This window comes from Harpia harpyja, chromosome 21 (genome assembly GCF_026419915.1).
Source record: "Harpia harpyja isolate bHarHar1 chromosome 21, bHarHar1 primary haplotype, whole genome shotgun sequence".
NCBI classification, from domain to species: Eukaryota; Metazoa; Chordata; class Aves; order Accipitriformes; family Accipitridae; genus Harpia; species Harpia harpyja.
The window spans coordinates 8,165,706-8,186,304 of NC_068960.1; the positions used below are offsets into that span (position 1 = coordinate 8,165,706).

Consider the following 20,599-nt stretch of genomic DNA (forward strand, 5'->3'; position numbering starts at 1 on the left):
CCTAATTCTACATTTCTTCAAGTTTCTTTTATTTCACCTTCAATTACAGACAGCTAAAGCATAGCATGCTTTGCCAAAAGCAACAGGCATCATAAAATAGTAAAAGAATGGAAATTCTATTAACAGCGTTCTAAAGTTTTCCTAATGCTATATAACATAATTAGTCTAAAAATATTTTAGGTTCATTTCAGAAACTAAATCCTAGTCATTAAGAAAGCAGCGATACTTTCCCATTATTCTCTCCATTAAACTGTGACCTCTAGAGAGCAGTCATCAGTCTTCAAGCGCTCAAGTTTTCTGTTGATCTTGGGAAGAAGACTGCCCATTGCTCACAAGGACACTTACATACATCAAATTTTGTTTAGGAAGTTCTACTTACTTAAGGCTGCAATACGAAGAGGTACAAGTGATGGAAGACTTTTGTAACAAGGTAGTTTCATTAAGGCAGCATCTTCAGCCTCACACAAATTCAGTAACTAGGGAAAAAAAATAAACAATCATTTTAGCATAGCATTGTGAATCACATTTGAAATGGTATTATCAGTCACCTTTTGAGTCTTGTTTCCTCAAAGAGCCAAGTTTATGCAAACACACTAACCAGCATCCGAATTTCACCAACAGGCAAAATTTCTACTCAAAATTAGGGTATAAGTTGCCATGAAAACTGGTGGCTAGCCAGAGGCAAGAGAGCCCATTAGCACTGCCAACAAAGTCAGGGAAAATTAGCCATTTTGCATTTTGTTGGCCAATACCTAGCTGGTTTATTTCCAAACAAGCTGCTCATATGATAAAAGAATAGGTCTACAGAAAAGCTTGCCCCCTGAATGGCAGTAACAGTACTGAAAATACTGAGGTAAGGGGTAAGAGAACAGAAGGAGATCAATAGGGAAAAAAGGCAGTGAAAATGTCTTCAGTAATTCTAATGGTCATGGGTCACTGCCCAGAGGGACAATTCTTTCCTACAGAGCTCTCCTCTTTGCAGGCGAGTACTTTCAATATATGTATATGGTTTTTGTTAGAAAAGACTGAACAGGTTGAAACAGTTATGCAAGTTAACAAGGTCCAGGTTGCACCTATATCCAAGAACACTACTAAGATTCAGACCTTCACAATACCAGTATATCACACTCACCTTTACAGACATTTTTTGATCTACAGCACTTCATTTTTGTCTTAGGTAAAAAATAGAGGATCCTCTGCATTGACAACTATACCCCATACCTGCCTTGCTAGTTGCAAGTACTGTTGGTATCAAAGACCTTCTGAACTTGTGTTTGGACAAGACAGCTAGGAAGAAGGGACTAGACAATTTCTCCAAGTTAAATCTACACACTAGTTTTGTATCTGATTTTACTCAAACTGTTAGGGACCCAAAAACCTTAACAAACAATATCTATGTTTTGGTGGTACAACAATTTATTTAATAGATATACTGTGCATAAAATAAGACCTAAATATGAAAGTTAGAGCTACTAGACTAGGAGTATAACACCAGAGTTCATTTAATATATTTCACACACATTAGAATATGCTGCTTAGCTTAGACCTATTATGTTGTAGGTAAAGGCAGACCGCAGTTCACATTTCAAAAGATAAAAATTCTTACATTTTGGTGCAATTTTAAAATGCACAGAGAAAATATGTATTTTTAACAATGAAAGTTCTAACACCATGACTGCTTAAGTATCTACATAAAAAACATAAAAAGAACATACCTCTGTGTAGAAAACCTTGTGTTCCACAACATTTAGATCCATTGTAAACAATCGAGGCTGCAGGGTTGTGCAAAATGTATTTCCCTCCATCAGGCCAATCTGGGCATTTGCAGGTTGATGCCTAAGTAAATGCTTTTTAGGAGGAACCATGTCTTGGAGAACCTACACAATGTAATTTAGATTACTGAATTAGCAGCCTATTGAAATGACGCCACAGACCTAGCCACTAAGAAGACATCATTAGTCATGGCTGCATGTTTCTATCCTCTTGCTGTTGCAGCTCCAGATATACCTCTTTAGAAATCACTAAGCAAGAAGAGAAGTATTTCTCTGAACTAATTTAATTCACAGTCAGTTAGCGAAACAACTCAGTATCTATAATTATTACATATTCTCTGTGAACACATCTATAATATTTAATAACTTCACATAACGTTACAAACAACAAAGAAATTCATAGGCTTAAGCATTTCAAATGTTCAAGTCAAGAAACAAGAATATTTTAAGCTCCTAAAACATCAGAAAAACAAAAAACATTCATTTAAGTTTTTTCCATTACACCAACTTCTCACTCTCCTCCATAAACACCTTTAGCAAAATAAGTTATCAGTTAGGGGGCTTCTCTGTATGTTCCCAAGCTACAGTAATGACATCTATCATTTCATATGTTGTGGTGGTCCTTAGGGCTTATGTACATTTACTTGTCTTTCAAGAGAATGAACACTATTAGCTTTAAGGACTATCTAGCAAAAAGTTATTTCAGCCAGCTTTGATCTTTAAAGTCTCTTTCTGGATAGAGAGCGCCATAGCAATATGCCCCATATTTAGAGAATAATACAAAGTTGAGTTCAAAATGCAGTATCTACCCGGCCTAGCCTATGTCTGATTGGTGGTAGGACGAGCAGTCCATAATTTCAGGAAGTAAATCAACCTGAAGACACTATAACTACTGGCTTGGCTAAGTAGTCAGGCACAGCTTGTATGAATCTCTATAGTACTCCAACCGTAGTGTATTTTAGAACAATGAAACCTAGCAAGTGACAAACATATGCTATCAAAGCACTAAGAACTTAATTCACTAATGTGGGAAAAGGTACTCAGAAAAGCATTTTGCAAATCCAAACTGGTAAACAACTTCAAACTCGCTTGCAGTAAGTATTTCTGCTTACCTCTTTATGTGGCTCCATAATCACCGTGACACTTTTTCCAGTGACCTGTGCAAGTACCTGCAACGAATGCATGGCCTGTTTTCGCACAGTAGAGTTTGGAGAGGTTACTTCTCGAACAAGGTCATGTGTTACGTGATGGAAAGACTTTTCCTGTGCTGCTAGGATTTCTTCTGTTTTTTCTTCATCTTTTAAAGGAGTTGCACATCTAATCAAAAGCTGTTCTAATGTGGTCTTTGCCATAGCAACTGCTCCATTGGAAACCTGAAGTATCATAGATTATTTTTACTAAATAAGTACAGAACAAAGATCACAAAATCTACACACTACTCATCAACGAACTTAGCATTTGATTTTGATGAATCCTCTGCAAACGGCTAAAAACATACAAAGCTTAAAGGGAACACATATTCAACTAGCCTTCCCACCAATCATTCCAAACCTCTGAGTTTCAATGCAACACAATTTTATAAACGAACTCAGGTGCCGGAACCCTTAGCAATGTTGTCACCATAGGATTCACAACTGAGAAAGGGTCAAGCAGCTGATTCTCTAGGTATCTATAACTACATACAGCTTTTTGATAAGAGGAACACCCTTCAAACTAAACACAGAAAGAAGAAAAAGAACAGTGTTTTTCATGCAAGTGACAGTGAACCTAGTGTTCCTTCACTGATCTGAAAGCAACCTGTACATTTCTACTCTGAAAGAAGCAAGTGTAATTCCAACAACTTTGCCAAAGTTATGTGGAAAAAAAAGACTTCATTCCTAACTTTAGGTCTCGGTTTAAGTTAAAATTACTAAAATTCACTTGTAACTACCGCAGATAAGATACATTCTGAAGTTAAGTAAAATCAAGATTAGCAATAGTTCAATCTGTGTGAATTTAAGGACAAAAGTTTGTTTCCCCCATACTATTTGATAGAATTAATTCATTAAATACCTCTCCAGTTAGATCCATCATAACAAAGAGAAGTGCTTTCAGGAAAGTCTGCTGGTTCTGGAGGACCCAAATTAGTGGCAGTCGTTCCATAAGAAATTTAATTGACACAACACCTCCTAGTTTAGCATACCAAGCTTGTTCATAACAGCAAGCACATAAACGTTCCACAATGTACGAAAACAAGGGAAGCTGACAAGCCTGGAAACAAAGAAATGTATCGGTTTGCTTTTTCAGCTCACTGGTAGCCTACAAAATTTTAGAAGCAAAATTGCATTGGCTGAAACTAGATTATTTAAATACATTAAAAAAATATATATATATGTATATCTATATTACCCTTTCCTTTGAACCCAAGATAATGCTCGCAACATCAAATATCACTGCTAGAGCCACCTCTCCTATTTTGCAGAGTTCCTTCTCCTCATATGCCATGCAGATTGCTATGGCATCAATAAGCACCAAGGGATCCATGCCTTTTGACCCATTTTCTTCACTGTGAAACATGGCTGTGCTAGGCTGGCTTCCAACCTGATAGCACTGCAGCAAAAAAGGACCTGTGATTTGTATTGGGGAAGAAAATAGGGAGAGGAAAAAAAAAAAAGATAAAACAATGGATATTTCAATATGAATAGTCTTTCAATTAGATTTTACTACTCCTCTGACTAGCTGATGGCAAAACCAGTAAGCACTGTGTCTATTTGCATATAAATGGATTGTAAGGCATTCTTCACTTTTAGAAAAAAAAGATTACATCTACTTGAATATTTTCTTCTATGCACTAGACTATGCACTGCAAGAAGATTTAATTAAAATGAAGAATCATAAAAATTCAAGTTACATTAATGTGACAATGAAGAGTGATATGCTTAAAAGTATGTCTTTTCCCAAATTACTTGTCATACAGTCCAACTCCAAACAAAAAGTTTTCTTCGTAGATACAAGACACTGCAGTGCTCTAACATTTACTTAGTTCCTCTGATGGTCCTTCAAAACCACAAGTGAAAACAGCCCAATTAAAGGCCATCTGCAAAAATAACTGTGTATATCAAGTTACACAAATGCTCCGGAAATATAAACTGTTCCAAGCTGTAATTATTTCATTTGCTGTAGCATTTTAGAAGTACTATTAGGCAATTGATTGTTTTTTAAAACTTTCACTGCTCAAAAGAATTAAAACATAATTCAGTCATCAAACAAAAAACAACATATCTACCCAGAAGCAACTGCAATATCATGACTTTCTTAAAACAAACTACTATTAGAAAAAGTATAAACTTCTCCACCCCTCTCATGTCAGTCCACACAATCTCTATTCCACCTTACTTACCACACTGCTGAGCGACTGCTACCATTGTGTAATGGCGGATTAAGCTGGCTACAAAAGGCAAAGCACTAGGCCTCAGATCTTTGATGACTGCTGACATGAATGCCCCTGTCAATGCCTGTTCAAATGTTTTACGAGCTGGAGTATCCTGAGCTTTGTATCGATGCGAAATAATCACACTAGGTATGGACTTCTCAGTAAAGCTGAAAGACAAAATTAAGTTCATTATAATTCTAAACTGCAGTACTGGCAGCTCAATCACGAGCACTGTTAAGTACTTGATTTAAAGTTTGCTCTTGATATCTAACTCCTTCTCCACCGCCCATTTTCCCTTCATTTTGATAGAGCTAGTCCAGTTCACTCAGTCCATATTAATTTTGTCAACCACTGGTCTCAAACATGATGAATAGCTCAATTTCATCAGTAACATTTAAAGCCAGTGGTTCAGAAGAAGCCACGTATATTACAAATAATAGGTATACAAGCATCACACTGCAAGTCAATTACAGAATGTCATTTTCAATTTTTGACATTTTTCCCTTTTTTAAAATGACATTTGATTTTAATCTTGAAAGACTGAAACATTATTTATCAAATCACTGCCCAACAAAACCTATTCATTGCAAAGCTGTATTTGTGTCAAGTCTAACAAGTCCAAATTATAAAAGCTACTATACTCTTTAGCTACATTTACTACACTGCAAGAGTCAAAGTCAGCACACACTTTGTGGGCAAAGATGTCAAAAGTTGTCTAAAAGCAATAAACTCATTAAGTATCAATGACTAAAATGGTAAAAGATGTTAAAAAAACCCAAAACAATAAAAAGGCCCTACACTAAGACAAACATAGGTTACAAGTGTGACTACGTTATAGTTTGGTCACTAAATAAAACTGAATTAAGTATCTCTTTCACTTTAGTAAAAAGTTAGATTTACATACAAAACATCACAATCTGAATTAATCTTTAAAACACAATTAAGCACCAGAATATTCCAACTATTTAAATATATTAAATTAAAATTAATTTAAAAAAAAAAGTCTGATCATATGTAACAGATTATGAATTGGACTGTGATTAGGGGAAGAAAATTAAAGTATGAAACATTAACACATGTCATTGGCATTAAATAACATGCTGACAAAATTCCTCTTACTGGAAAGTCCTGCACTGATTTAAAAGATTTACAGGATAAACCAGTAGGTAAAAATCCCATGAATAATACATTGCCTAGACTAACCATTGTCTCTAAATTAGGTTGTTCTAAAGACACCATAAATCTTACATACACATTTACGTTTAAAGAATTGTCATACTTGGGATGTGCAAGAAGTTGGTATAATGCATGTTTATTATCATCCAGGCTCATCATAGCTACTAAAAAACACTTGATTACTTCCCACGCTTGCCTCCGATAATATGGTTCTGTGTTAGCACTCTTCAAACAGTCCAGCGCTGTCTCAATTGCCTATAATGAAAAAAAGATAGATAGTAACAAAACACTTCTTGTTCTTAATATTTACAATAAGGTGATTGATCAAGGGAATAGTATCTTTAATACATATTAAAAGTAACTTTAAAAGTATGTACAATTTGGATTGCCTAAGTTAAGAAACGCAGAGAATGCCCGAGAGAGCGGACTTGAAACTATTATGGTATTTGCTGTGCTTTTATAAATGCAAAGTTTCATGGCAGATACATTTATTTCCATGGTCAGAAAGCATTTAAAGTCACGAGTGAGGTACACCTTCATTCTCTCTCTCCCTCCTCAAGAAAATTTTCCTCACCTTCCCTCCAACAGTAATTGCTGTTCCTAATCCCTATATACTGTAGGTATACAATGCATTTACACACATATATAAATGGTACCAAAAAATGTTCTATCTTACAAATTACTGTGTCATATTTTCCATGCAAATCAAGAGCTACATCATACATGATGAAATGTCCCTGTAAGCAACTTCTAAACACCGTTTACTTCATGGAAATAGTACTCTTCTCTTCATTTGCAAGAAGATTTATTTAATATATTTGAGAATAGTTCAAATAATCTCTTAAGATATGAAAGCGATGAAAAGGAGGGGTATATCTTTTTGGAAAATTTCTATTTTACAGATATATATATAACACAGCTAGATACTTTCTATCCTTCCCCAAGAAAAGAAAGGAAGGAATTAAATACAAATGAGACAGGCGCCAAGTAAAAAAAAAAAAAACAAAAAACAAAACACTACATAAAAATTGTTTTGGAGTGCACAAAATAAGGAATTTCAATACCTGACCAATTGTAAATAAAATCTAACCATCCATGCTTAAACAGGATTATGCAGAAAAAGGCTCTGCTACAAAGAAGTGGGCATTTTCCTTCTTTGAAAGGAAAACCATCTTTCCACTTAGTGGCTTAACTAGCTGTCATCCCATCAGTGTTTGAATAACCTATCAGCACCTCAATCAAAAGAACAATGAGTTTTTACACAGACTGCAGAAGACTACCAAAGCACTAAAAGAAAACATGGACTTCTCATTTCCAATTTATTCCACTTCTTTTTCCTTTTAATTTGACATTCCCTTTTTACAGATACAAAGCATTCAGCAGATAACATTTTTTCTTGGTCAACACCGAGAAGCTGAAGATCGCTCCATATCATTAAGCAACATGTTAGATGCATAAATACTTTGGAAAACTTGGTTTGAATTAAACCTAGCAGGATAGGAAAATGTCAGCAATTACAGTATTTATGTGTATTCAATTCATCAGTTTCAGTACAGAGGAGAAATCAGTAAAGCTATCTGCATTTTAAGAGTCATTTTTCCAAGCTATTTTTAAGACTGTTCGCTGTATGGAGCCAAAGACAGCCAGCTGCCTGTAAAGAAAATTGTTTACTACATTCAGATCATACCTACCTATGAAAGTGTAATTGAAAAGCTAAGTATTAAAACTCTACAGGCCAAATTAACTCAGAATCCAGCTTCACTCTCAGATCCCAACACATAGACACAGATTAGTTTGCTGCAATTAGTGAGAACTAAGCATTTGTGATACATTGTCAGATGAAAGCCAACACAAGTACAAAGTGGTTTTGCAGCTATAAGTAGTACTATACCCAACCTAGAGACAACAAACAAAACCAAATCATTGATGTCATTAGAATAATCATCACCGAAGAATTTCTACAGTAAGTTTTTGGTACACTTCAAAAAGAAAATAGGGAGGTTTTAGAGTAGATTCCGGCTCCTAATCTAAGCAGTACACCAAAAGTTAGGAAGGGGAAATAGATGCACAAAAAGCATTTACTTGTGCCAGTTTAGCTCCCTATCCTATCACTTTGTAAAGCAGAACAGCATGTTTAAATCTATTATTTTGGGGATGACATAAAACAGTTTAAAGGGAAAATAAAGAAAGAACACCTTGGCAAGCTTCTGCTAATTTTGCATGTCAAAACGAAGCAAGAAGTTAGTGTAGGTCTACCTGCCTTATACAGAGACTGTCAACTGATCACTACATCATGAAACAGCTCTTACCTGCCAAGTCTGGCAACTCAAAAATTACTTGAAACAGGAACAAACAAACAAAAAAACCCAAACGTATAAAAACCGTAAGTGGGTTTACATTCTGTTTCTTCATTACAACATAAATTAATTAGAAATCTCTTTGTCTAACTGAAGGGATATTAAAAAAAAACAAACAAAAAACCAAAAACATGTATGCAAGAGATCCTAAAACCTACTTTTAATTATGTAAATTCTATAATGTTAGATATTCATTAACTCATATCTGGAACTGGCACACGTACCACATTTTATCAAGATTTTACAAGCAAACATCCAAAAAAATCTGTAATAAAGGAAAACTGATTAAGATGGTTTCTCAGCACAGAAAGTAACTTAAGCCTTTACCTTTTCCATTGGGAGCTGAATGGATGCTTTACAGTCTGAAAATTCAATTGTAATACTGGGTCCTTGGATTTCGGTGAGTACATATTGTAGTTTCTGTGATTCCTTTAACATCTTCCTGTTACTTCCACCAAATTTACCAAGTACACGATAAGCCACATGAGAAATGCTGTCTGCAGGATTGCGCAGTGTACGCCACAAAGCCTGTAAGTATTTTTAAAGTTACATGGTCAGACCAGTCTCACTTCAAAAATTTTCAAGTTGTAATGTAAAAAAAATGTCAAGGAAAACACTTATTCTTGTATCTGGGTAATTGATCCTGCATAATTTCCAGAATATACTTATCTAGATTGAATAAAAGCAGTCTCAGTTCACAACAGTTCAAGTGCTTTGTAGCAAGGTTGTCCTAAATACAGTTTTAGATTAGATTACTGTGATCAGCTACAAAATCTTTGCGACACCAAAATGTAATTTCATGTTTATGAATAATATTAGATAAACAACATCATGAATTAAAAAAAAAAAAAAAAAAAAGGCAGGCCAGTTAAGGCTGAAGTGAATTAACCTCAAAGAGCTAGTTTTGAAATATAAAAAGCAAATAAAGTAAATATTATGTTTAAAGGATAAAGTATATGAAAGCACTTTATTAGGGGAAGTAGCCACATTTAAAACACTGTTCCGAATTTCAGCCGCATCATCTTCACTGTATATGTAAGACTTCATATAGCTCTCAATCATGATATGCTGAAGGTAATTAGCTTTTCTTGTTTGTTTAAAAAATTAACAAGTTTTAATTATTTTCTGTACCAGCTCATCTTAAACATAGTAATAGTCTTCTATTGAGTCCCGAGTCTTAACTTTAACCCCTTAACAGGCGTATAGAAGAAATGATTAATGTACTTTTAAATTTTTCAGAGTTTTCAGTTTAACAGCCTACCACCAACTAGCCTTTTACATACAAATCAGACTGGTATGGTTCTCATGACAGATTTTTCAAGTTTTATACCCAAAGGTTCCTGGAAATTTCTAATAATATTTAGCAAATCAATGACCTCTTGTGGTTTAACAGGAAACAACATGTTTACCTGCATTAGCTCAGCTCGAACTGGCTGAATGTGATCATACAGAAAGTCTGGCTGCAAGTTATCCACGCACAGTTCAAGAGTTCTTAAGCCTTGGCTAACCAGGGTCTGAGATCCATTGAGAGCCGACACCAAGGGATCCATCAACATTGGCAGATAAGGCAATAATGAGCTCAGACGAACTGGCACAGTCAGGCAGAGCTCTACAAACAAGTCTTTCATGTGTTGTTTATGAAGGCCACTTTGCAACATATTAAGTCCTGAAAATCATTAATAAGTTATACACTCAAAGGAAAAAGACAGTCCACAGTTTATTGTTAAAAATTGCTATTTCCTAAATTCAGAATAACCTGACATTTTTAAATTCTGTAAAGCTTGTAGTTCTGTAAATAATGTATTTACAAAATGTAATACAATTCACAGTTATAACTTATATTTAAGGACTTTATGCAGTGAATGCTTTTGTGGGTACATGCATATACAAAAAAAAAAAAGAGTATCTATGCATATTCTAAAATTTAATATTAGACTCAGTAAAGTAGCATTTGAATACAGCGGATGAAAACCACAAAAAGATAATTTGACTCAAACCTCAGCCTTGTATCAATAAAAAAAATCCACACAGAACAAATTGCTTTTAAAATATCTGGAATCCTGAAAAGAAACATTGAATGAGTTCAAGTACATTCACTGTCCCATACAAACTAAACACATTCCCCAACTTATTTTTCTTCCCATCAAGATTTCATATATTCCATAAACCTAGCTAGCACCTCTATGCTGACATGTATTTTACATAATGGTTTATAGATAACAGACATATTTGCTAACTACAATAAAAACTGCCCCTACAGCTGTAAATGGGAACCACAGGATTTCACATTCCTTTAATTGTTCCGATTCGCTTGTCCTTAGGTTTAAGTAGTTCTCCACATCTGCTTGCTCATCCTCAGTATCTCTGGAACACAGTCCTTGCAAGCACAAATGCTCAATTAATCAAACTGATTGTTATTTCCATTTCTTTTTGCAAATTGACACTACTTGCGTTTATATTTATCATGCACTTGCAGGTGCACACACATGCCCTCAACTGCAGAACAACCAGAGCTTCTCTGTAATGTTCTTCCCACAAAACCAGTGCTTGCCTGGCAATACTGCTTTTCCTGTTACTCTTATCCCTTAATGCTTTATGCTAACAAGGTTATCCATAGCAAAAAAACTAATAAAAGAAACAAACAAAAAAACCCAACAGCCCCACAATGAAAAGCAGAAAAACAAGCAGCAGAAATTGTGAAGCAGCCAAAACTATGGAGCCTGAAGCAGCTGAGAGTAAATGAACATAAGCCACATTCAAGATATTTAATCAACTGCAAAGCTCAAAATCAGAAGCTACTTATCAGGGTTAGGGCTTTAGTTTTGCTTTTTAATTACATAACATAACTTTATTACTACTATTTACATAAAAAGATCAGAAACTGGGGTGGGGAAAGAAGGTATTGTTCTACCTTGCAGTAAGTTTGGTAACAGCGGCAAGAATTCTTGATATAACAGATCATGACTGCCTCCTCCAATAGATCTGAACAGTGCTCTGAGCAGCAGGAAATAGTTATAGGGCTCTTTGGCAGTCTGTGCAAGTTCCATAGAGCTGTTCACAATCTTGTGCAAATGTGGCTATAAAAAAAATAAAGCTTGAAGATTAATAAATTATCAATTTTATCATCATTGTACTGTTGTATAAGAGTTTAGCATGAGACAACTTTTTCAGATCAAAAACCTTCAGCTATTCCAAGTACTCTGATGCCATGCTAATTTTATACCGCTGTTGAAGAATTCTTAAAAAAAGTAAATCTGTATTTGAAGAGTATCAAGAACTCAGAGCATTCTTTAATTAATTAAACCCTGCTTTCATATTAGCCAAACAATCAAGTCTGCTTGTTACTCCAAGCAGTAACTTTATTAAAACAAAAAACCTTCTGCAAATCTGACACAATGAAAAATATTTGCACCACAAAACCTAAGGATGTGTAGCAGAAATCAGAAGTGTCAGAATGACAAGAGAAGACATTTCACAGTATTCATTTATTCCTGACCTAACTTCATCATGAATTCTTCATTTTTGTGAATGTTAAAATTTCACTTTGAAAGGAAACTTTTACAAGTAAAAAAAATGGTTACACAACTGGTGGCCTTTCTAGAGCAGAGGACTTTAACAGTTTGCAGGAATCATTGAAGATAGTTGATAAATACAAGGATTCTCACAGATCAGGGACAAACAGTGACACAATTCTGGATTTTATTAACATCTAAGAGCTTTCTACATTGCTATGCAAATGCTGCAAATAGCCTTCATCATTCAATTAAACTGTCTACCTAAGGCCCATATCATCAATCCTGCGGAAACAAAAAAAACATAACAGAAGCATGAAACTGTGAAGGTAGTAAATCACAGTCTTTAAATTGCATCTCCAGCTTATAAAATCCAAATGACCTTGATTCTGATGACAAACTAGAAGAATTTAAGCAAGATTATACGAATAATGCTCCATATTACTTTTATCTTTCAAAGAATCTGGAAAATTAGTAGTCCCTACTCTGTTCTACCCAGAAAACTGAACTAATCCTGCTGTAATAAATCATTAAGCACAGAAACAATTATCACGCAGTTACCTGTATCAGAAATTTTGTTTATTCTAAGATAGAAGGAAGAGAAATGGAAAGAAGTGATGAGAGACGGAGTAGCATTCAATTAATACCTTAACCTTTTTTCTGGATATAGGCAGCTGTTACTTTTATGAGAAAAGCACACTCTTGCTTCAAGCTCAGTATTTCTAAATTCATTGAATAATGAGATGATCTCATCAACATAAATAGATCCTTGGAATACACTGACAATATGTAGTCAATAGAAAAAATTGCATTCCTTAATCTAGAGTTTTCAAGAGCACAGAAATATCTAACTCAAGACGTACATGTCATTGAATATGATGTGAATGAAGATTCACCAACACACAAAAAAGTGATTCCAGTCTAAGCAAAAGTCTTAAATTAATACGGAAACAAAGGGGAAAAATATGCAAGAAGATATGCATATCCTGACCATGAAGTTGCACGGGTTTATGGCTATCCTAATCAGATCACAAGCACGTATCAGTCATTTATACTCAGAATTAGCACATCACTTTAGTTTCAAATATGAAGCAAACATTTACAGAAACCATCTCTCATAAATAAGGCAATGTACTTGGCATTTGGAAAAAATGCAGTTGTATGACTAATAGTGGTTCAAACACAAAAAGACTATCAAATGTTAAGACAGCGTAAAACTTTAAGTTTCTTCAGACATCTGAAGAACGTATTGAGTCAAAACAGATTTTTTTGGTTTTAACACAAATGACCTTTACCTTCAACATTTGTTCATTTTCAGCTGCAAATAGTGAAACTGAGCCAAAGACTAACTTGAACAGCTTGAGATACAGATTGGAGAGTTCCACGTTAGAGCCCATTTCTGGCAGCCGATCCAGAAGATACTCTACCAAAATTGTTGCAAAGAGGGCAGAGGTAGTAGGGTTTGCCAAGAAGGAATTGGCAACAATCTAGAAGAGGAAACCACAAAGGAGTTATTGTTGTTGTAATGAAAAGAACAGAGGGATAAATGCACTAGCCATTTAAAACAAAAAACTAAGACAAATTTCTTTCCCCATCTCCACCGCTACCCAAGTGATTCACGTTATCCTCAGTGGAAAACAACCATGCATATAACTTAAGTATTCAAGTTTAAAGTGTAATTTTAAATGTATATTATAGGACTTGTGTTCTGTAAAACAGTAGAACATTAACACAACAACCTGAACAAAACAAGAACTCCACAATATTCAATACTTTCCAAGAATAAAGTGCATTCATATCTTCTAAACTGAAGGGTTCATGTTTGTATTGCACCACTCTGGAAAGTTTTTGAAAAATCACCTTTACAAAGTATTTTTATAGACTACTTCAAATCTTACATGCTAATTTCAACATTATTATTTATAATTCCACTTCAGCCTTATATACTGCAAGGCATAAGCTATTTTCTACATTCTGTTTATTACCAATTGAAAAAAGTAAACAAAAACATAATACCTGAAGAGCATAGTTTTTTGAGATTCTCTCCACCATATAAGGAACAGTAGTTTGAAAGATTTCTTTAAAAGTTAAAGGGTTCATCATTGTGAACACACCAGCAAAATGCTCCAGAACTTCCTTTTCCTCTTTCATTCTCACCGTCTGACAGTTTGCTACTCGAACATATGTCTGTCCATTTCCTGCTATTTGGACCTACAGCAGTTGAGAAAACACATATATTGGTTACAGAATCTGAATAACTTTTTCCCCACTAGTCTTAAAATACCTGTTGAAAAAAACTGAGATTTTACAGGTTTCACACGCAAGCCCCATACAATTAGAAGTTGGGCACAAGAGCCAACAGTGACAATAAAAATATTAAAATACAGTGTTTTCAGCACAGATTTTAAAACCATTAAGTCAGGAGTGGAAAAAGACAAGAGCAGGAGATACCACAGTGTATTTGTAAACTTACTTAATTCCAAACCATGTACATTTACATTTCATCAGTACTTTGTGTAACTACAGAAGACAAATATAGCCATGTGAATGCTTCAACTGATAGCTAAACTATCTTTGAAGAAAGATTTAATCCACTACATGAAAGACAAATTATTTTTAGTCTGACCTGCCTGCATAAACACAGACAATAACAGCTGTTAAGAAAATAATTGGTTCCAAGTGATAAGTACTTTGAAATTCATAAAATTTCCCAATAGCTGTGGTCCTGAAATTAAAGGCTTAATGAAAATATACTACACGTGAAATTTGTCTTTTAGCTGACAAATAAATCCTTATTAAAAGATCTAACACACAGTAACTGTATAAATAGAACTGCCACATGGCCAGGTTACATACCTGATAAATATCTAAAGCTTGCATTGCATATTTTACCAGTTTTATATAGATTTGAGTCTCCTTAGGTTGCAACTGCTTATTGGGAATGAATTGTGCTTCTGAAAGAAGATAAAGAAAGAATAAGACAATAGTTAACCATTAAAAATATTATTTGCTTTCATGCTAGAGAGATTTAATTGTAGAATTACAAAAGATAAATGTAATTAAATATTATGCAGTTTTACCACCAGGAGCTTTGCATGATGTTATGCCCCACGTGATTGTCTTGACACCACAGACCAAAGTTTTTACTAGGCTTCGGCAATCTGTGACCTGAAATGTCTGTTTATCTTCTTTTTCTTTCTCCCCCTGTTTTTCAAATACAGGTACTGGTGCAGGGGCCACAGGAGTGGCTGGGGCAGGAGATGGAACAGGAACAGATGCTGCATTTGCTGCTGTCGGTACTCCAGGTAATGCGGCTTCAGCAGCTCCAAGTTCAGACTGTGGCTTGCATTTTTTAAAAATAACAGAAAGCTGGTATCGTGCTATAGTGTGAAATTTCAGAACAAAAACCTAAAGCACAAAGAGGAAAGGCAAATGAAAGAGCAGGGAGGGGAAAGAAAAAAGAAAATAAGTTTCTTCTTCAAAAATCATTCTAAATTTAATAATACTAATACTTCAAGTCAACATACTGAGATCAATAAAATTTACAGCTAAGTATTTCTGAAGTCATTCAAATGACAGCAAACATTTTTAAGTGTATCAACAAAGTAGTTTGCTTACTTTTAACAAGTTCCAAAAGTAAAAATATTTGCTGAAGACTACTAAAACCATAAACTACAAATTGATCTCTCTACAATTCTACTTAAAATGAAAAGCTATTTGAATTCATTTCTTAAAATAAGACTTAATATTTCAGTCTATAAATATTTACTATTAAGATAAAAACCTTGAATTTTTCAGATGTATATGTAATGTATGTCAGATATATTAAAAGATGTATACGTCATAGGTTTAAGTTTCAGTTTTATGCAGCCTATCAGATTTAGCAAGAAACAACCAATCCTGCAGAACAGTGGTCCCCAATATCTCTGCCTCTTGGCTGTCAAGGGACATGTTGCACAAGGTTTCAGTTTAAGTTTTTCTGTACTTCCCAGATTTTGAAGTCTAGATCTACTTGGCTTGCTCAGATATTTCCCCACTAGCACCACAGCTCTGTATGCTCCCTTCTTCCCTAGATGCATCTTCTCTGAATTAACATAGTATGACAAATTTTAATTTGATAAACAAATGACCAAACAACTGTACTACATTATGATTTTTTAAAAAGCAGAAAAAACATAGAAGTTTTTTTGGAAGACAAATCCTACTAGAAAGCTACTTCAGTTTGAGAAATCTGGAATAAAGGACCCATTACAATGCATAACATCAAGATTTTTCACTTGCACCGTCACTTGTATTTTGTATTTATGATGAAAGCCATTCCCTAAACTACTGCTACCTTAAAAACAGGTTCAGGGGTAATACCAAATAACCTGGAGATGACTAAAATGACTAAATCTCTTCCGTGATGCATTCAGAAACATGAGAGTCTGTCAATGACAGAGAAGAGTCAACGATGGAGGGGATCCACTACATTCAGAATTCCTAGATCTCCCTTTCTGAAACAAGCAGCCGTACAGCTTCCTCAGGGATCTTAAAGTGTTAACACCAGTTTGATTTAGATTTCAGGACATGCTCTCACACACCAAAATTAGATTATTAAACCAGTATTTACCCTAGAAGTGTTTTACTCTACAATTGAGTGCACCTTCATGTTGTGGCAGGAGAAACACCAGGCAACCTTTTTCCATTAACAACTTGGCTACAGCAAGCAGGTAGTTATAGTTGTACTATATCATGCATAACAGCTTTTCGGGTGCATCCCTGATGTTTAAAAATAACACATAAAAAAAGCCCCCCAAAAATCCTCCATATAAAGAAGATCCTTAAAAAGGATCAGTAGGTCTTGAAAGTGAGGATATTTCACATTTTACAGATTGTATTGGGCTATGCCAAGGACCTGCACAATAACCCCCTTTCAGGTTTTAAAAAAAAAAAAAACACAAAAACAAAACAAAACAAAAAAATCCCAACAAAACAACGTAACCAGAGGCATTAAAAAATACCATTCTTACATACTTTTAAGTGGGGAAAAAAGGAGATTACAACTAAAATTTAAAAGAAAATTTAAAAAATAATAACAATTAAGCTACCCGCAGCATCATAGACATTCAGTTCCCTGCTTTGAAACAAGTCACTGAACGAATAAGCTGAGTTGGCAAAGAATCTCTGCTATACTTGAGATATTATCCCAGTTGCATAGCATTTTAAAAAAGACCTTCTCTGAAGTATTAAAACGAAATACAGTATGGAGACTGTTTCTACATATTCTCATTTCTGAAAAAAGGTGAAAGTAAAATGTGATCGACAACATACTATGAAATAGGATATTCAACTTATTATCGCATGTTTTAAACAAAGCAGTACCTCCAGCATTCTCATAAGAATATCTCTACCATTTCCATTTTCCTGTTCACTTTTAGACCGGATACAGTCTACCAAATTTAGCAGAAGCTTGCAAGACATTGTCTGGATACTGCTAGGCAATGACTCATCATCAATGTTCTTGGCAAATAACTGGACAGCAAGGGAGAGATCATTGAGTGGTAAATGCTGACGGACATGATGCACCAGGTCTGCCAGTGTACTATATGCAAGTGGTCTATCAGTAAAAACAAGAAATGAAGAAAACACATTGATGACAATTATAATTGTTGTTAATTGGACTTAACCAATAATTACTGCCTGGAGCTATTTCCAAGATTCTAAATCCAAATTTTCTAAGCAAATCGAGAGTTCACAAGGCTTTTTCAATTACACAAGAGAATTATAATCTGTATGATCTAACCAAAGATGCATTAATCTGTCCCATAACACTAATATTACCTCTCTGATCTTTCTTCCCCCACTGCTGAACATCCCCAGCACATATTTTCATCTACATACAGTTACGAGCAAATTAGCATGTTTTAAGCCACCTATTAAGCTGTGTTGGTAAACTGTTTCACAATTCATCATTGATGATTCATGATTTCAAAAGTAGTTATGAAAACTGATAAATTTAAAAAACCATTTCTTTTCAAATACCAGGTTTAAGCATCTAGTAGACCAAATACTTCTAAATCCAATACATGTTGTCAATAAGGTACACTTGATACTTAAGCAAGAAGACGTAATTCTCCTAGTTCACATATTTTAATTTGGTCAGCAAAAGCACCCAAAAACTAGTAGACTATTGAAGACACAGAAAGTATGTATTCTCCCCATTTATTTTTTTCAATTGCAAATGAATAAGTTTTAAGGTACTTATTGACAGAACAGTTTAAATCTCATTCAGATTTTACAGTGCACACAAGATTTAGGCTGTTTCGTGAAATACTGGGAAGATATAAGTTGATTTCACTGTGACGACTATTTTTGTTCTGCTCTGCAATTCAAAAAATGAAATAATTTTCATTCACCCGTTTATCTCATTTTGCCCTACACTCACTCTACCATGCTACACCATCGAAGTGTTAAAACAACCACCACTCTTTACAACAGCTGAAGCCCTTCCAATATTAGAATCTAATTAAATTAGTTATTTAAAGCAAAGATTTAGGAACCTATACAGACATTGTTGTAAATATTAATAAACCTTGAAAGAAACCAGCCCCGGCAGGTGCTCAGATAGCTATTCCAAACTTTGTCATACCTCAGTGTCTCTCGGGCAGTGTATCCAGAGCCAATTAGTATGGATTCATCAAATAGCTTGTCCATACATGGAATAAATTCTATAATTAAAATTAAAAAAAAAAAAAAAGAGAGAGAGAGAAAAAAGAAAAGCTATACATAACGATTAGCAAAGGAAATAATCAAAATAAGGCAGATGAGCATTAAACCACTTAACTTAGGTATTTAAACCTAAGTCAGAAAGTGGTTTGATTATAAAATTCATTCCTGAAGCTTATAAAGGACAGTGTCATTTACCAGGAAACTTTCAGTTAACCTCTTGTGACTATGAACTCCACTGACACTTGCCCCTTGAGTAACATTACCGTACACAGTCAAAAGCCACAGCATTGACACAACAAAAACAGTTACATCTGGAAAGAGAAAAAATGCTTATATTATTTTCAACTTTGCAGAACTTTTTGAATATAACTAACGAGTTACTGGAAAGCACAAGTTTGGGCAACGTTGTACAACACAACTCTATTTTGTCTCGCATCTTATCGCACAAGTTCTGTCCCAAAATATAAGGGGGAATACATGCAACTTGGGGTCCAAGGAACAAAAGGAAGAATTCAGTAACAAAAGTCAAGTGACAAAGCAAGACCAAAGCAGCATTTTCTTTTTAAATATAGAAATCGACAAGTTTACGGAATTGATTAGGTCACTCCACCCACCCTAAAGGCAGATGATGGAAATGGCAGGAAAGATTAACTGCTCTCACCTCCAAATAACACAACAAGCTAAACTTACTAAACAAATAAGCAAAATGTCAAATAAAGAGAAAGAGGAACATCCAGCAACCTTCACTCTCCACAGATTTCCAAATAGTATTAAAGATAAAAATCCAGCATTTTCCGAATGAAATGTGAAATGGACAATGAATCAGTGAGGTCCACTTAAATGAAAGGGACAATGTGGTAGCTGTCTTTGCGTTAAGAGAATGTCACATTCTACAGAATCACAGAGGAAGAGAAAAGGAGAGCATCGGCATTGTTTTTTGAGGGGAGTAGAGATCTGGAAGACTTGCAGTGGAAAAAAGTAAATAAAGAATGGGAATAAAGATTTTAGATGCAAACACAATCCATTATTTTACAAGCCAACCACCACAGCAGTCATGACATGAGAATAAATTCAGTCATAACCAAAAAATAATACTGTGGAGAAAAAAGCTCAGTCAAAAAGACGGTTAGAAAGGAGCCACCTTTGATCATCTATCCACTCTGTTTGAAAAAAGGGATTAGTCTTAGATGCACTAGTGTTAGCAGAGCAAAGAGATTAAGGCACAAATCCTGACAATGAAAAAAAGCAAAGGAAATGCAAATTGAAAAACAGTAGTGAGTTTTTGTGTATTGAACACATTTAACATTAATATTCCTGTGTTGTGCTATTACTCTTAATGTGAACTACTAAGAGAAATTAAAGCAAAGCAAGCAATAACAAATTGTTTACACCTGACCACTGACTGAACTCTCTCATTAAACTTTGTAACATAGGAATATTTTACACCGAAATTAAGAAATGTTCACAATGATCAGTCATTAGAATTTCAGAAGTGCCATACAAACCATTCTAGCCTTTTGAAATGGACAACTCAGTCAAAATTCTCAAAAGAAATGGCTTAATAGCAATGAAAATAGGCAAGTTTCTAAATTCGATTTGAATTCTATCTTCTAAGCCAGGTTTTAAAACTTCCACATAATATTTATGTGCATACCACAT

At 34.6% G+C, this 20,599-nt stretch overlaps 1 protein-coding gene across 7 annotated transcripts in view; it reads right to left on the reverse strand.

The window, feature by feature from the left end:
• TRRAP (transformation/transcription domain associated protein) overlaps nucleotides 1-20,599 on the reverse strand; it is a 103,056-nt gene that overhangs the window by 70,027 nt on the left and 12,430 nt on the right. For 4 of the 7 annotated variants that reach the window (XM_052772470.1, XM_052772471.1, XM_052772469.1 and 1 more), the window contains exons 14-29: nucleotides 18,861-18,939; nucleotides 17,594-17,828; nucleotides 15,310-15,637; nucleotides 15,086-15,183; nucleotides 14,246-14,440; nucleotides 13,525-13,716; nucleotides 11,629-11,794; nucleotides 10,127-10,383; nucleotides 9,045-9,245; nucleotides 6,437-6,615; nucleotides 5,152-5,351; nucleotides 4,161-4,378; nucleotides 3,825-4,022; nucleotides 2,885-3,145; nucleotides 1,716-1,877; nucleotides 380-476 (exon numbers count right to left, since the gene is read on the reverse strand). In XM_052772470.1, coding sequence (XP_052628430.1) covers nucleotides 380-476; nucleotides 1,716-1,877; nucleotides 2,885-3,145; nucleotides 3,825-4,022; nucleotides 4,161-4,378; nucleotides 5,152-5,351; nucleotides 6,437-6,615; nucleotides 9,045-9,245; nucleotides 10,127-10,383; nucleotides 11,629-11,794; nucleotides 13,525-13,716; nucleotides 14,246-14,440; nucleotides 15,086-15,183; nucleotides 15,310-15,637; nucleotides 17,594-17,828; nucleotides 18,861-18,939 — 3,066 coding nt within the window. The remainder of the gene's footprint in view (nucleotides 1-379; nucleotides 477-1,715; nucleotides 1,878-2,884; nucleotides 3,146-3,824; nucleotides 4,023-4,160; nucleotides 4,379-5,151; nucleotides 5,352-6,436; nucleotides 6,616-9,044; nucleotides 9,246-10,126; nucleotides 10,384-11,628; nucleotides 11,795-13,524; nucleotides 13,717-14,245; nucleotides 14,441-15,085; nucleotides 15,184-15,309; nucleotides 15,638-17,593; nucleotides 17,829-18,860; nucleotides 18,940-20,599) is intronic. The other 3 variants (XM_052772474.1, XM_052772472.1, XM_052772475.1) reach the window with 1 other exon arrangement.